At 54.3% G+C, this 16937-nt stretch overlaps 1 protein-coding gene across 3 annotated transcripts in view; it reads right to left on the reverse strand.

Annotated features, from left to right (window-relative positions):
- Nucleotides 1-10868, reverse strand: part of Ltbp3 (latent transforming growth factor beta binding protein 3) — a 15373-nt gene extending 4505 nt beyond the window's left edge. The window contains exons 1-17 of one of the 3 annotated variants that reach the window (XM_048457878.3): nucleotides 10150-10861; nucleotides 7331-7660; nucleotides 6980-7182; nucleotides 6710-6815; nucleotides 6434-6526; nucleotides 6143-6265; nucleotides 5582-5740; nucleotides 5306-5491; nucleotides 4562-4578; nucleotides 4413-4485; nucleotides 4204-4302; nucleotides 2195-2320; nucleotides 1959-2090; nucleotides 1734-1862; nucleotides 1385-1507; nucleotides 1120-1242; nucleotides 124-246 (exon numbers count right to left, since the gene is read on the reverse strand). In XM_048457878.3, the coding sequence (XP_048313835.3) occupies nucleotides 124-246; nucleotides 1120-1242; nucleotides 1385-1507; nucleotides 1734-1862; nucleotides 1959-2090; nucleotides 2195-2320; nucleotides 4204-4302; nucleotides 4413-4485; nucleotides 4562-4578; nucleotides 5306-5491; nucleotides 5582-5740; nucleotides 6143-6265; nucleotides 6434-6526; nucleotides 6710-6815; nucleotides 6980-7182; nucleotides 7331-7660; nucleotides 10150-10471 (2467 nt within the window). In that variant the 5' untranslated portion in view covers nucleotides 10472-10861. Of the gene's footprint in view, nucleotides 1-123; nucleotides 247-1119; nucleotides 1243-1384; nucleotides 1508-1733; nucleotides 1863-1958; nucleotides 2091-2194; nucleotides 2321-4203; nucleotides 4303-4412; nucleotides 4486-4561; nucleotides 4579-5305; nucleotides 5492-5581; nucleotides 5741-6142; nucleotides 6266-6433; nucleotides 6527-6709; nucleotides 6816-6979; nucleotides 7183-7330; nucleotides 7661-10149 lie in introns of all 3 variants that reach the window. The other 2 variants (XM_048457879.3, XM_085693541.2) reach the window with 2 other exon arrangements.
- Between the last annotated feature and the right edge of the window lie 6069 nt (nucleotides 10869-16937).

Consider the following 16937-nt stretch of genomic DNA (forward strand, 5'->3'; position numbering starts at 1 on the left):
AGAGCCCTGGATCACTCCCACACCCCCAAACCACAACTGGCATCTGGGTGGGGGCTGGACCTGGGCAGCAGAGCTCCTGGGGTAGGTAGGACAGGCCAGCGGCCAGGCTCTAGGATCCCTCACCCTCACAGTGGCTCCGGTCCCTTGACAGATGATAGCCAGAGAGGCACTGGCACTGGAAGGAGCCCGGTGTGTTCGTGCAGACACCATTGCTGCACACGTTCCCCGCCTCACACTCATCCACGTCTGCAGGGCACAGAGGAGCGTCAGGCTGGAGGTGGTCTTGGGCTGCTGGTATTATTTCCCCATGGCTGCCCCTTTGTCTGGAACACTAGAGCTGAGGCCTAGGGGGGCTTCACCCTGCACTCGCATAAAAACCATGTATGGTGCCCAAGCCAAGTGCTGCCAGGATTCCTCAGCCATGTCTGATGCTAACGAGTGCGTGTCTTCACCTGCTCACCAAACGGGAGGCATCCTCTCTTCTCGCAGTGCTTAGGGCCCCAGCTTCTCAGACGTGGCTCTGAAGCCACCTTTCACCCTCCGGTCAATTCCTTTGCTCCCATCTCTGGAAGCCCTTTCATCTGCCCCACCTCCCCCAGTCTCGGTGTCCATGCGGCCCTGCTAGATGCTATCTTATCCAATCCTCTCTCCCTGGGTCAGCGGGATCACCTGAACCTCCAGAGCCCCATAGTCCACAGCTGATGGCTCCAGCCCGCTTCTCTGGTACATAATAAAGATTACCATAGGGAAGAGGACTAACGATCCTCTAGTCTGACATCTTTTTTCCCCTTCAAATTAACAAGTTTTGCAAGCAAAAGTTTCAATCCTTATCTCTTGAAAGATAAGAGATGGCTCAACAGTTAAGAGCATTTGTTGCTCTTACACAGGACTGGGATTGGATTTCCAGGACCCACTTGGCAGCTCAGAGGCCAGTAACTTTTGAGTTCCAGAAGGTCTGGTCGCCATTTTTGGCTTTTAAGGGCACCAGGTTTGTACATGCCGCATATACATGCATATGGGCAAAACACCCACCTACATTAAAAAAAAAATCCACCCTCCAAGGCCTAGCTGCTTCTCTGACGACATAAATCATTGTCTGCCAAGCAAGCTGGAGCTCACCCACGCAACTGCGGCCGTCCGGTGCGGGCTCGTATCCCTGAGCGCACGTGCAACGGAAGGAGCCGGGAAGGTTCTCGCACCATCCTGGAGAACAGGGACTGCCCTCGGAGCACTCGTTGACATCTGCAGGGAGGACCGCTAGCATCACACTGTGCTCCACACCAATTTGCAAGCTGCTGGGGGCGAGGCTACCCTCTCCAGGGCTAGGGGAAGGGCTCTACTCCCAGGAAGCCCGCCCCCCACATGGAGCCTGAACCGCCCTCACCACGACAGGCCCCGCCCCCCTGGCTGCGATAGCCGGGCTGGCACGCGATGCACTTAAAGCTGCCAGGTTTGTTTTCACATTTGCCATCGGGGCAGGTGCTAGGGTCGCGACACTCGTCGATGTCTGCACGGAAGGGAAAAGGAAGAGGACAGATCTGGGAACAGCATGACTGGTCCGGTGCTCAAGATGACAGGGCCTCCCTCTGTCACAAATCGAGGCAGAATGGACCGGCTTGGGATTTCCTGACCCCCCCTCTTGAGAGGACCATAGATGGGTGCAGGCCTCCTGCCCCCATCCTAGACGGAGGGACAGCCATGGGATCCCGCTTCCGTCTGAACGGGTACCCCACCTTCACACACGGGCGGTCGGGAGGATTTGAGCCGGTAGCCGGGGTAGCAGTTGCATTTATAGTGACCGGGAAAGTTGATGCAAAAGCCGCCTTCGCCGCATAGGTGAGGCTTGACGCACTCATTCAGGTCTGAGCAAAGACAGGGCGCGCGATGGACATGGGGCGGGTGGTAGGAGCCGATCCCACCCAGTATTCCCAGGGTAGCCGGAGGCTGTCTGCGCTTACCCACGCACGATCGTCCCCCTGCGCCCACATGGAGGCGGTAGCCTCGGTTGCAGTGACAATTATAGGAGCCCCCAGTGTTCATACAGATGCCTCTCCCGGGGCCACACGGCTCCGACTCGCATTCATTCACATCTGGAAGGATTGGTAGACCAGGAGACATCAGGGGCAGGTTGAGAGTCCCGGTCATCGCCTGGGCCACCCCACCCCCCACTCCCTCGCCCACAGTTCCGGCTCACCAACGCAGTAGCGGTGCTGCGGATGTGACCGATAGCCCGGGTTGCAGTGGCACGAGTAATCCGAGGGGCCAGGCACACACTGTCCGTGGCCACAGATATTCTGGTTCAATCGGCACTCATCCGTCTCTGGCGTGGGTGGATTGGGTCAGAGGGGTACCTGCATTCTGCCACACCCCAGAGGCAGCGGCTGCGATGCAGCTACTATATCCTACCGCTCGGGAAGGCTTGGTCACAGAGTAACCCCTGGCTGCACACGGGATCTGAATCCTAGGAGTTCCCTAAACTTCTCAAATAATCCTAATGTCCTTGTTCCAGAAAGTCTCCAAATAGGACCCCCGTGTCCTTGCCATCCCTGCCACCTTTGTTACTTCTGTCCTTAACATTCCAAGAGCTTGACCCATGTCACCTCAAATCAAACCACATCGGCTAAGATTTATGTTCTTAAGATCCTTTTCCAAGGGTCCCTAGGACAACCTTCTCAGTCACCTTGTCATCTCAGGCTTATTAATATCTTCTAGTCAGTGACTTTAACCCCCCTTGTTCCTAAGACCTGGGTCCCCCACTTTCCAATGGTGGAGGAACCTAACTTGTGCCAGAACTGTGCACAGATGGTCTGTGGAGGGCTCCTCTCACACTCTTGTTCACTAAGCTCCAGTCCAGTCCTCCTCTACCCTTCTGACCCCCACCTTTCCCATGAAGCCCAGGGTGATGCTAAGTGCTGTCCTGTCAAAACAGAGCTGACCAGCAGGCACTTGCAGGCTGCTGTCTGCCTGGAGCCTCTCCATAGGCTAACTGACTCTCCGCCCAGGCACCTTGTCCTTCACATTCCCACAATCCCCAGGGAGCATCCACCTGAGCCCTCATTTCCACTCATCTAGACCCAGGGTCTTAGTCAAGTTCAATGACTGTGGCTTTGGAGTTCCTATGTCATAGGTTTGACCGAGCTCTGCTGTGACCCAGGGACAGACTGTTTAACCTCTCTGAGCCTCTGCTTTTTGTCATCTAGAAATGAGGCAAGCGTTTGTTGCCTTCAGGATATGAGAAAGTTAAAAGATGTTTGGTTTGTGAAGCTCTTCACATAGAGCCTGGTAGGGACTGCTCAGTCTGCACTACAATTATCACAACACTGAAATCCTTGCGGAAGCTTTTCACAGCCTCTGGCATCAAGCGGACTGGCCTTCCCTTGGTTCTCTGTGGTTTCTCCCTCCTCCAGCAATGATTCATACTTTTCTACACCTTTGCCCAGACTTAACTTCTCTGGAATGTTCTTTTTTATTTTTTTATTTTTTTTTTCCTTTTGAGACAAGGTTTCTCAGTATAACCACCCTGACTGTTTTGGAGCTCACTCTGTAGACCAGGCTGGTTCCAAACTCACAGAGACCCACCTGTCTCTGCCTCCTGAGTGCTGGGATTAAAGGTGTGTGCCACCACCACCACCTGGCTGGAATATTCTTTTTCTGAATCTTCACGTCCCTCCCCTCCCCACTTGAATGTCTAGCAATTTTTTTTCTCTCTCTCTATCTCTCTCTCATACACACATATTTACATACTCCACAGTTTCTTATTGCTTTAGATTTCCTGTCTTCTCTCTTACCTTTATGAGGTAGCATTTATGAGACACGCTAGACTTTAATTATTGATCTGCTTTGTAGGCCTCACATTATAATCTAGCTGACCTTGAACTCTAGGCCATCCTGCCTGCACCTCCTGAATACTGGGATTACAAGTGTGAGCCACCAGATCTGGCTTGATCTGTTTGCTTTGTTTGCGGTTTATTTTGGGAGGCACATAGAAGGTGTTCAAAAAATATAAGTTGAAGGATGGGCACTCCCAGATTGAGCTGACCATCATACTAGCAGGCCCATTGAATGGCAAAGTGGGGCCTCTGCTGCTCACTGGAACTTCCCAGCTCGCAGCTCAGGCAAACGCTAACCTGTTGGCCACGGAAGTGGTGGAGGAGGAAACTAGATGTGCAGCCTACTAGGATGTGGCCTGCTGGCAGGCCTTACCTGTGACCTGAGTAGGGGCGATCTCCACTGCACTTCTGGACGGGGGCAACTCTGGCGGGAACCGGTGAAAGGTAGGTGGGGAGGGGCGAGAGATCAGCTCTGCAGGCAGAAGGAGGGGCTTTTCAGAGAGCCACCCACCCGGGCAGGCCACACCCAAGCTCCCCCCACTCTGTGCTCACTGTAGCCACGCCCACGCCTCCCGGGCTCACCTGGGTAAGGCCGGGCAGGTGCCGTGGTAGCAGTGGGGTGGCTCTGCTGCGCTGACCGCTCCTCGCTCACTGGCTGTGGTTGATAGTAAGGTAAGCCCTCCTTGCTTCCTTTGTCTCCCTACCCCCTCCACTTGGGCTCCTATACTCACGGGGTCCATGGTCATGCCTAAAAGAGAAGATAAGGTATTGAATGTCAGGATGGGAGGTGAAGAATCAAGGATCAACGGCTAGGGGAAATCTCTGAGAGTTCAAAATTTACACCTTTGGGTCAAGGGTCAAAGTTTAGATCCTGGGATTAGGGTATGTTTGCTTGGTGGTCGTTGTCTAAAGAGCATTGGTTGGGCTAGGTTTGTTTGTTTGTTTTGTTTTATTTGTTTGTTTTCAAGATAGGGTTTCTCAATGTAGCCTTGGCTGTCCTGGAACTCACTCTGTAGACCAGGCTGGCCTGGAACTCACAGAGATCCACCTGCCTCTGCCTCCACCTCCCACGTGCTGGGATTAAAGGTGTGTGCTAACCACCTAACAGCACTGAGCTAGGTTTGTACAATGCTGGACTAGGAGGTGATAGTTATGGTCAAACTGAGGCTGAGGGTAAGAGGGTAAGGCCTGGGGTCAGTGGTTTAGGCTAGGGAATTAAACCTTACAATGGTGGTTTAAAACCTCCTAATGCTGTGACCCTTTAATACAGTTCCTCATGTTGTGGTGACCCCCAACCATAAAATTATTTTGTTGCTACTTCATAACTGTAATTTTGCTACTTTTATGAGTCATAGTGTAAATATCTGATATGTGAACCCCCAAAGGGTCACAGCCCACAGGTTGAGAACCACTGCCTTAGGAGGTTAGGCTGTGAGTCTTATCTGTAGATCTGGAGTCACCGGATCAAGTCAGACCTCTCTCTTCCTCTGTGTCTTCAGGTGGTGGTGCTCTGCTGGGGCTCTCAGGGAGCTGCTGGGGTTTGGGTGGTCCATCAGGGTGCAGGAAAAGGGAAAAGTCACTTTCACCCTGGATGGTGAGCGTCTGGTGGGAGGTGAGGATATGGTACCCCTTCCCAGCCGGACAGATCTCCTTGAAGGCTGCTGTGGTCAAGATGCAGACACAGTAAGTGAATTCCTGGACAGGTACAGCTTGCCCCAGCCCCCGCTATCCCCTATACACCCCTGACTTACCTGTACCATCTGCTGGACAGCGCTGACACCGTGCACCCCAGGCTTTTCCCACACTGCAGCAGCAGAGTTGGCGGGTGAGGCGTGTGGTCAGGGGATGCTGGCACTGGTGTTCGGTGCTCACCAGGCGAAAACACAGGCTCTTCTCCTCTGGTTTGTCGGCTGCAGAGGTGGTGGTGGAGGCCAGGACCTGAACACTGCCCCTCTCAGTGCAGTTACTCTAGACCCTGTTTCTCTACGTGGTATGTGGCCACGACCTCGTGTGATTTCCTGACCTGTGTGACCACTGACTCCTGATTTGAGTTCTGAATTTCATTTGTTCTTCTCATCAAACAAGTGACTTACAGGTCCCTGATTTCATCTGACCTCACGTGAGCTCTAACCTTGGCTTTCGTGCGACTCACCACTGATTTTGTGTGCTCTGGGTCTTGCTGCTTCTGCTCTCAACCCTTACCCCACGTGGATATCTTCTGACCTCTGACCTCTGACCTCTGACTGCTTGGAGCTGCTTCCCTTCCATCCATGCCTTGTGAATTCCCAGGACCAGGAGTCCCCAAGTCTTACCAATGCACTGTGTCCGTGAGGGGCCCAAGCTATGACCAGGTGGGCAGACACAGCGATAAGAGCCAGGGTTGTTGAGGCAGTCTCCATGGCGACACATGCCGGGCATCGCACATTCATTGATGTCTGTGATGAGCAGTTTGATCATTGTAACTGGGGCCATAAGGTGGCAGCAAGCTGCTACACACACTTGAGGGTTCTACCTTGGTTAGACTCCTTTCTCTCTCACCTTGGGACACCCCCCCCCCCCGCTGCCATGACCGCCTGCCCACCAGGGTCTCCAGCTGACCATACCCTGGCAATGGGTGCTGTTGAGCCTCTTGTAGCCTTGAGGGCAGTCAGCACCCACTTCCCCACGTACAGGTCCTGGCTTCTGCACCCCTGTATCTGCAGAGAAAGGACAGACACAACAGTCACAAGATGAGGAAATACGGGGGGGTGCTGCAGGAAAGGCTCTGGGGAGGGAAGAGAGGATCTGGTGGGCACAGGGTCAGAGACTCCTATGGCAGGGATGGGAGAAAGAGAGCTGGGTCACCCTATAGGAGATGCCACACTGAGTCATGCACTCACACTGAAGCTGTGGGCACTTGTGGCACTTGCTTTGTCCCCAGGCAGTACCGATGCTCCCACAGCAATCTTCCTGCTTGGTGAGGCCAGGCAAAGGGTTGCTGCCACACTAGAGGAAGGAATATGGAGAGGAATCAGAGCGTCCCTCCTGTATTTACCTCCTTTCCTGAAGCCCCTTTTCTTTTTCCATCCCTAACCTGTGACACTCAATTGCATGCTGTTCTGGTAATAAGGGTGACCCTAAGATAGATAGGGAATTGTGGGTTTACTCACGGGCTGCTTAGGCAGTGTATCCTGAAAGCAGCGGCCCAATGGCTTTTGGGTGGGTGGCCTCGGGTGCGGGGGCTTGGGATGTGGCAGCAGGTGCTGGGAGGAGGCTGGGCCTTCTGCATTTGCCCCTTCTATGCGGTGCACCTGAACGGAAGCTTCCGGAGGGTGATGGACACGCACGTTCACCACGGGGGGCGGAGCCTGCACTGGGGGGCGGGGCGCGGTGGCCTCAGGGCTGTCCCGCGCCTGGAGGGTCACGTTGCTGAGCTCCTCCAGGGCCTGGCCCGCGCCCAGATCCGGCCACCCTTATTGCCCGCCCGTCTCAGCACCCCCGGGTTGCCCGTCTCCTAGTACCTTCTGCTGAGATTTGTCCTGGCCCCAGAGGCACCAGGAAAGCAGCATGTTGGGCAGGGGGTCCCTCCCCCGGCCCGGGAGGATCCGCGATCACCTGCACCGCGTAGATGGCGTGTTTGCTAGCCACAGACTCGCCTTCTGGAGCAAGGGGCGGCAGCGGGCCTGTGGACATGGCCCCAGTCCGGGCCAGTCCGGGGCCTGAACTGCCGGTGCCGGCTCCAGTTCCTGCAGCGGGCACCTGGCAGAAGCGCCCCGTGAAGTCCGGGGGACACAGACACTGGTTTCGGGAGGAGCACTGGCCACCATTCATGCAGGGTAGAGGGCATACCACTGTGAGGAGGAGACAGGCAGGGGTCAGGGCCTGGTTGCTCTTCAGTTCCCAGGCCATCATCATCACCCACATCCTGGCTCAACTTCCTTGCCACGTATTGGCTCTGACCAATTGGGAAGCTGACTTTTTTTTAAAAACAGGTCTCACACATGGAAATAGCCTTCTGTAGGTCACTAACACCTTTCTATCCAAGATGGATTCTGGAATCATAAATTCCAGGCTTAAATTCTGGTCATATGTCCTTCTGTCTCCAAGCAATTTTCCCTGCTCATGCTTCTGTGCTCTCATTCATGGTAGTGATGCTCCCTTGGAGGCAATGCCTATACAGATGCTTGGCCCAGTGTGGTACAGACTGTGTAGAAGTGACAGCTAAAGTTCTCTCTTCAATTCAGGCCTCAAGCCTCTCCCTAGCTCATCCTCACCCCCTCCCTCCATACTACTACCCATCCAGCTCATACAGCTGTCAATCTCTGCCTGACCTCACCAGGATCTGGCCCCTGAAATTGTCAGAACTCAGGACCTCTATCCAGCTGGCTCACTGCTGGGAGCTCAGACTCCAATCCTCCCTTTTACAGCCTTCACAGTGTCTCTGGAACTCATCACTGGTCTCCCTCAGGGCTTCTGCCTCTCTTCCACTTGCCTACAATGCCAGCGTGACTGGAGAAACCTGCCTCCGGCAAAGTTCAAGCAAAAAAGAGCCCCACCCCTTCACTCATTTTCTTGTTCTACTCCCCGTCTGAACATTTGAGGCCATGTTTCAGAACCGTTTTTCAGTCCAGCTCCCTCTGTTCTTCCCTGAACGTCCCTGGCCAGACCCTACCTACCTCATACTAGTGTACCAGTATTCTCAGGGCGTTAGCTCCGCCTTTTCTCTAGTCCAGAGTCCTTCACTATTGCTGCATGTCCAGATGGAACCCTTTTGGACGTTTCTCTCCCAGGAAGAAGGCTTCCTCATTCTCCACCCGCTGCCCAGCCTGGCTGGCACTTCGCTGGGTCGTCCTCATACCTGCCTCTCCCACTATAGAAGGTGTTTTGGAGGACAAAGTCTTGTGATCCTCAGCTTTGTGTCCCAGAGGAGGTACAGGGGTCGAGAAAGCAACACGTGCTTCTAGTCTTGTGTCCCTGAGTTCCATCTCCAGCCCTCTCCTGCCTGTTCTCTGGGGTGGGAAGGTGGCCGTGCTCACTCCTGATCCTCTGGGTGGACATGGAGCATCCTAGATTAGCCCTCCCATCCTGCACAGTTTCCAGAGGCCAGGCCTCGAAGGCAACAGAGGTGTGTCCTGGGCCAGAGGAGGCAGGATCCTCTCCTTCCTGCCTTCCAGTGAGTCACCCTGCGTGGTGAGAGTGACCTCTCTGTGACACCCTCCCACTGTGGCCCGGGCACTGAGCCTGGGGGATGTGGGCAGCATGGAGAGACAGCAGCCTGCACAGGATGACCAGGAGGGGCCTGTCACACACAGACTCACTGACACAAATATGGGCTCAGTGTGTAAACACTCCCAGACAGTGACTGTAGACACACACCCGAGACTCACAGAACATGAACTAATCTGAGTGTGCCATGCCAAAGCCTGTGCATGCCCCTGTACACACACACACACACACACACACACACACACACAACTGTGAAACACATGACTGGAACTTCTTTGCTCTGGAGCTATGAGTGAACACAGGAATGTGTGAGAGGGGCTGTTTTCCTGGTACCATCCTGGGCACGGCCTAATTACCCTGTCCAGGAGGGTAATTACTGCTGGGACACCTCCCCCCTGCCTGGCCCGCAGGGCTCCAGGGGAGGAGTCTGGAGCCCCAGGCCTTCTCTTTAGAGATGCTGAGGAAGGGGTAGGCTCTAGGCTGACCAGGAGGTCCCTCAGCTTTGGGGTAGAGGCAGCTCTGGGGCCTGTGAGGTGTCTGGAGCTTATGGGTGATATAGGAAATGGACTAGCTGATTGAAGACCCAAAACGACCCCCCTCCAGGCCCGTACCATTTCTTAGCACCCCACTAATGGCCTCAAAGCCTTTCCCCCTCAGATTTTGCCAACAACTAACTCCCCCACCCCAGTCCTGACCTTAGCTCCTCCTCCCAGAGAACACAGGTGTCTCCTTCCACCATGCCAAACCAGACAATTTAAAAAGATTTCTGTTTCTTAGGGAAATGTTTATCCGCTTCTCTGGACTTTCTACCCTTGTTCTCATCTCTTTAAGCCCCTGTCTGCTCCCTCCTATAACTGAGCACCTCCTAAGAAGCCTGTGTCTTCTGAGACCCCAGCTCAAGTCTCAACCCTAACCCAATACTTAAAAGTCCAGGCTTCCAAGCATCCCCTCAACTCTGGCTTCTAAGGAGTGCAGACTCTCAAGCATCCTGGTTCCCAGATCTCCGATTGCTATACTCCATCTCTTATGCCCAATGTTCCACTCTGCTTCCTGCCTAGTGCTGTAGTCTGGCCTGCCCTTCCCTATGGCCCCAGTCAGAGCCCCCGGCCCTCACCCACGCGGAAGCCAGAGCCGGTGAGCGTGTCGGTACTGTGGCCGTTCTCTCCGATGAGCGTCATATTGGAGCCCTGCTGACAGCTGTCCCGACACTGGCCCTTCAGACAGGTCCGCTTGCAGATCACCGGAGCAAAGACCACCTTGAAGCGCTCGCGGGCCAGCGCCCCGCCCCCGCCCGTGCCCCGCTCGCCGGCCGGCCCCCCCTCGGCCCCGCCGCCCGGGCCCAGCAACGCCAGCAGCAGCAGCGCCAGCAGCCCCGATGCCCCGGCTGGGCGCATCGCAGGGGCCAGGCCGCGGGCAGCCCCTCGGGGCCCGGGCATCCGGGGCCGCACGACCCCGGGGAGGTGACGGCAGGGGGGCGAACCCCGGCAAGGATCGAGAGCTGGGAGCCCGGGGAGAGGGCTGCAGAGGGCAAAGCGGGGTGGTGGGGGAGCCGAGGCCGAGGGCAGGGAGGGGACAGCAGGAGCGACCGGGATCCCCGCTGCGAGGGAGTGAGGTGGAAGCTGCACTGCGGGTAGAGCGAAGAAACTTCCCTGGCCGGGAGAAAACCCAACCAGGCCCCGAAATGAGGCAGGAGCGAGGAGGCCGGAGCAAGTGGAGGCGGAGAGGAGGAGCGAGGGGAGAGGAAGGCCGGGCGGCCGGCCCGCTCCGCGCCTCCCCCTGGCCGGGCTCCTCTCCCGCGGCCGCCGGGAAGCTGGGAGCGCGCGGGGAGGACGCAGGGAGAAGTGAGCAGTTGTTTTCCCTGGCTGGAGCGCGCCGGCGGCGAGGGGGGCTGGGACGCTGGCCCCGGGCCAAGGAGACAGTTTTTTTTTCCTTTCTCTCTCTTTTCCCCTTGGTTCAAGCGTCGTCACTACTGACCGGAGAAGCACGGTGTGCAGCTGGGAGGGCGCCGGCTGGAGTGGAGGTTGTCCCCCAGGTGCCCGCCCGGCGCGGGAACCGAGCTGGGTCCTTTCCAGAGTCCTCACCTGGGACTCACCGGCCTGTCCCGCCAGATTCCTCCGGGCGGGGTGCGGAGGCCTGTGCACACCTTCCCGCTCAGCTCCTTTCCCACCCGGTCAAAAATGGGGAAACCGAGGCAGATGGGCCTTGTTTGGAAGTCCAGAGGCCTGTTAACTTTTGCTCATCGGTCTCTGTACATGTAGGGGTTCTTGAAGCCCCGAAGTCATAGCTCCTTAATCCTGATTGTATCTTCTCTCGAAGGAAAGGATTTAAGCAGGAGCATCTGCCTAGGGTTCACTGAGGTCCAAGAAAGAAGTCTGTAGGGTCCGGAAGAAGAGCAGAAAGAACAAAGCTAAACACCCACCTTCCCTGCCAACCCCCCTTTTGGAAGGCTTCCTGGTGCCCACCCTGCCACCTCCCCCCTTTCCCCTCGTCTGGCCTGACTGGCGGCGCTGGCTCTGGGCCTCAGACACTCTGGAATCGCCAAGGTCTGAGCTCAGGGCCTGGCCCCCTTCCCAGGCTAACAGTCGAGAAGGGGCGCGCTGCTTGAGTGCTCAGGGGGCTGGGGAGGAGCACGGCAGGGTCCGGGGGCAGGGGTGGCAGGGGCTGGAGAGGAGCGAGGCTTACTCACTGCTTTGAAAGGGAGGCTGTGGTGTCCTGGAGCTGGACCATAGGCGAGAGCATGCCAGGAGACCTCAGGATCCAGTGTCTGACTCAAAGAACTTTGCAGGGCAAGGGGTGACCAGGGTCAGAACTATGCCAAGTCAGGTTCATGCCAAACCCTCTCCCTGGGGGAACCATGGGGTAGTGAAGAGGGGTTTGGGCTTAACTTTAGGCACACATCTCCAAAGAGCTAGTGGTTTTTACTTTAAGGCTGAATTTGTCTGGATAGATTCAGAGAGATGGGGGGGGGGTGGCATTTGATGAGACCTGCTTGAATCACTCAGTAGCTTGGGCCCACTGCTGCAATGCTGGGAGGGGGTGGCCTCTGTGTCCCCAGAGGATTCTTTGTTGCTGGAATCCAGGAGGACTTGTGAGGGGGGACCCTGTCCCTCCTGCTCTAGTCACACTGCAGTGGGCAGGGACACTGAATACTAACCACTTGGCAGGAGTGGAGCTGAAGGTTTTACACGTTTTCCTTCCCACTCATATAAACCTGCCCCTCCCCTGCCTAGAGGAGGCGGTGGCTCACCTTGGAACACAGCACAGCCAAGCAGGCCAGGCTTGGAGTCTTGATCTCTCCAAGCCTTGGATTTCTTGCCCACAAAATGAGATCTAGTTCTCCAACTGAGGAGCAGAGCACAAGCACTGGCGGCCTGAGGGGAAGGTTGGGGGTCGAAGTGGGGGCTGGGGGGGAGCGGCCGGTAAGGGGGTGGGGGTGGGCGGGGGTCCGAGAAGCCTTCTTTCAAACAGGCTTTTCCACTAGACACTGGAGGGCGGTTCTGAGGGAAACCTTGGGGGGATCCTGGGAAACTGAGGAAGGCAGAAAAGAGGCTCTGGAGAACAATGCAGAGGGGAGAGTGGGAATTCTGCTCTTTATCCTTTCTAAGCCTGAGGAAAGGCCAGAGGAGCAACAAAGTGGGAAGGGGGACGGCACTTCACTCTGGGTCCAGGAGCAGGGGTGTAGGTCATGGTGAGAAATTTGAGCTTAATTTTCACCAGCGGGCACTGAATCCGGACAAGACAGGGAGCTGTTGACTTCGCCCCTGGGAGGAATGTGACCGGATTTGCGCTGTGGAATGCAGAGATTCTGTGAAGTGGAAGGTGCTGGAGAGTCAGGTGATGTGAATGGGTCTCTGGGTTGACCTGATCCCCTGGCAGGGTGGGAGAAAGGAGAGGAGAGGGAAGCACTGGGGATCCACTTCAAGTCTTTGAAGCAGAGCCACTAGAGCCCAAGGCAGACTGGGGACAGAGGCTGAGTGGTCAGCACATAGGGAACAGTAGGAAACACCACCGTAGGAAAGGGGGACTCGGGTGCTGTGTTCTCCCTTTTCTGAGGGCCCAGAGAAACCAGGTAAGTCGCCATTCCTGCGCTCCAGGAGAGTCGTCCAGAAGACCCAGAAGGGGCAGCAGAGTGGCTCGAGAGGAGCTGGATGTGGAAAAGCCAAAGGAATGTTTTGAGAGCGGTGTGTGACCCGGTGTGCACGGTGTTGCTGCGAGTGGAGACAGCCCTTGTCCTGGGCTGCTGCAGGGACTCAGGGAGCAGTGAGAGCCCCTGCCAGAGCACAGCACCAGCCAGCTGTGATGGTCTACACATACAATCACTGCCAGACTCCTTAGGCTCTCAGCGCCTCAGCAAGAAGTGACAGACACCCTTCAAGTGGGTGAGAGGAGCAGGGTGGAGGAACCAGCTAGGAAAGAGCCCTTTCCGCTGCAGATCAGCAACAGCCATCGAGGAGACCATAAGAAGAGCCTCTATATCCCCAGACTAACTGGGGAGAACCCTGGAGCTGAAGCTGTGTGGAGGGCTACGCAGTGGATCATCAACAGGTACCCAAGGCTCCTGAGTCCCTGTAGGCAGAAAGGAGTCTGAGAAATAAACCCTGTCTCCAACCTCCTCCTGTCCAGTTCTAGCTGATTCTGGGGTTCAATACCCCGGTGTGACCACCCATACAGCATGCTGTAGGGGATGAAGCGGAGCTGCAGGGAAAGCTGAGATGGTTCAATGTGGCATCCCGCTCCACCTGCCTTTTCTAGTCCCCTCACCATCCAAGGTCCCCCATCTTCCTAGATGTCAGAGTTGCCCAAGGTCATTCCAGACCATTAAGGCTGCTAGAAGATCCTCCCAAAACTCCTGTCCCTCCCCTGGTTTGTCCTCCACTTAGAATCAGAGCCACCTTTTATTGTATTTATTTTGTGTGTATGTATCTGTGTGCTTCTGTCTATGGGAGGGGCGAGTGGGTGTATGTGTTATCACATGCCAGCGGAGACCAGAGGTCAAGTTCATCTTTTGTTTAAGAAACATTTCTTTCACCAGGTAGTGGTGGTGCACACCTTTAATCCCAGCACTCGGGAGGCAGAGGCAGGTGGATTGGCCAGCCTGGTCTACAGAATGAGTTCCAGGACAGCTAGGGATAAACAGAAAAACCTTTCTTGAAGGAAAAAAAAACAATAAAAAACAAAACAGCAACAAAAGCAACCAAATATCTTTCGGGAGCTGGAGACATGACTCAGAAGTTAAGAGCATTTGCTACTCTTTTGAGGAACTGGGTTTGATCCTAAGTACCCACATAGCAGCCACAATCGGTAACTCCAGTTCCAGGGAATCAGATGCCCTCTTTTGACTGTCTCGGGTACCAGGCAAGAATGTGGCACACACAAATATGTGTGCAGGAGAAACACTCAAACACATAAAATATTTAATTTTTTTGAAGAGGCCAGATAGATGGCTCAGTGATTAAGATGGCTCAATGGCTGCTCTTCCACAGAACCCAGGTTCAGTTCCCAGCAACCTACACAGCAGCTCACAACTGTCTGTAACTCAGACCCAGGGGATCTGATGCCCTCTTCTGGCTTCTGTGTATACTGCATGTGTGTGGTATACAGACATACTTACAAATAAAACACTAATATGCATAACATATTTCTTTTCGAGACAAGGGTTTCTGTAGCTTTGGAGTCTGTCTTGGAACTCACTCTGCTGACCAGGATGGCCTCAAATTCATGGAGATCCACCTGTCTCTGCCTCCCGAGTGCTGGGATTAAAGGTGTGTGCCATCACCATCCGGCCACTACCTCCTGTGTTTTAGACAGAATCTCTGGCCTCAAACTCCAAGTGGAGCTGGGAACGACCCCTAAGTGCTGGACTTGAAACAGCACACCAGGCTTATGTAGCGCTGGGATCCAACACATCATGAATGCTACATGAGTTCCATCTCCAACCCTGAACTCTTCTTCTTCTTCTTCTTCTTCTTCTTCTTCTTCTTCTTCTTCTTCTTCTTCTTCTTCTTCTTCTTCTTCTTCTTCTTCTTCTTCTTCTTCTTTTTAAGATTTATTATGTATATACTGTCCTGTCTGAAGAGGGCACCAGATCTCTTTACAGATGGTTGTGAACCTCCATGTGGTTGCTGGAAATTGAACTCAGGACCTCTGGAAGAGCAGGCAGTGCTCTTAACCACTGAGTCATCTCTCCAGCCCCCCTGAACTCTTCTTTAAGGATCAACATGTTCACTTGCGTATTGTCCATTTACCCACTTTCTACGGAAGGCACACTTTCACCTCCAGATCCCAGAGCAATGAGAGACACCCATGGTGCTGTGGTTTGTTGACTGACTGCATGAAGAGTGACAAGAACATCTGTTGTTTACAATATACACAGTTAGGCTGTTTCATCCACTCCCTGACAATGCACAGGGGAAACCCAACCTTTGAAAGGTGAAACAATTCGACTCGGGTTACCCAGTGAGTCAGCTGTAGGGAATGAACAGAGCCTCACTGTGTTAAGGTAACCCATGATTTTAGAATGAGGAATGAGGTGGGAAACCCACAAACATCCTGAATATAGGTGGATGGAATTCATAGATCAACAAGACAAAGAAGCGCAGAACCCAGGTTCAGAGGATGTGTGGAATCAGTTAATCTCCATTAATATTCATGCTAGCTAGAGCTGGGCATATGTTATGTCTTTGCTCTTTCCTCTACATCTAAGCGCTACAGTGAGCTGGGTGGTATTTGGAGAATTCAGTAGGACTGACATATGCCCGCATCTGTCTCTGGGAAGCTTCTAGACTCCGAGGAAAGACATGGTTCTGGGGATAGTGTGGGTGACAGAGATAGGGACTACTCCTCAGGTCGTTTTTTTTTTTTTCTTTTTGAGTCAGGGTCTCTTTACATAGCCCTGGCTGTCCTGAAACTCACTTTGGACACCAGGCTGGTCTTGTGCTCACAGAGATCCTCCTGCCTCTGACTTGTGAGTGTTGGGATGAGAGGAGTGTGCCATCACATCTAGCTGAGAAAGGCTGGCACTGCAGGAGCCTGCGGGGAGACAGCTATGTCCTGAAGAGTCCCCTCCAAAGACGGCCTACTACCTGTGCCTGCCACTCTCTGTTGGCGATGTTTTTGGTAGTACTAGGGGTCTAAGGCTTTGAACATAATAGAAAAACAGGCTTTCATTGAACCACATTCCCAATCTATGTTTATATTCTGAGCTAGAGTTTCATAATGTATCTTACTGGCTTTGAACTCAAATCAATCCTCCTGCCTTAACTCTTGAATGCTGGGATTACAGATGGATGCTACCATGGCTAGCTCAGATTTATCACTTACTGTGGCTACTAAAATAATGAGCACTGCCAGGATTCGATGATGAAATTAAATGAACTTAGCTTCACACTCCCCACCCTTCCTGTGGACTGGTCACAGAACCCCAGCAGCCGCGGCATGTTCTCTACAGCTGAGCCACACCCCCAGGCTCATCACACTGGATGCACTGAGGAGTACTGAACATTCCTCACACCCTTCACACGCAGGAAACGGCTGGTGAGAACTCAGAGTCAGAGGAGCATGGATGATCAGGACGGAGTGTTGGGCCATCCGAGCTGGGTGGCCGCGGACACCTCTCCTATCTTCTCCAAGCCACACTCTCCTTATTTGCAAGTTGGAATGGTGACACTGGTGTGACCTTAGCGTCCTCTAGAGAATCAGCCAGGGTAAGCCCGGCGTTGTGAGCATACCGGTTGCAGCAGACCTTGAGAGGTAGTGGCAGGAGGACCCAGAGCTCAAAGTTAGCCTCCATTCTATAATGAGTTCCGACTGAGCCTGGGAAATATAAGACCCTCTCAAAAAGAAATTAATTGAGATGCTTTCCCAAGCAGCTCGTGGTTCAATACCTCCTCTAAAGAAAACCCC

Source organism: Myodes glareolus, chromosome 7 (assembly GCF_982192425.1).
Source record: "Myodes glareolus chromosome 7, mMyoGla1.1, whole genome shotgun sequence".
NCBI classification, from domain to species: Eukaryota; Metazoa; Chordata; class Mammalia; order Rodentia; family Cricetidae; genus Myodes; species Myodes glareolus.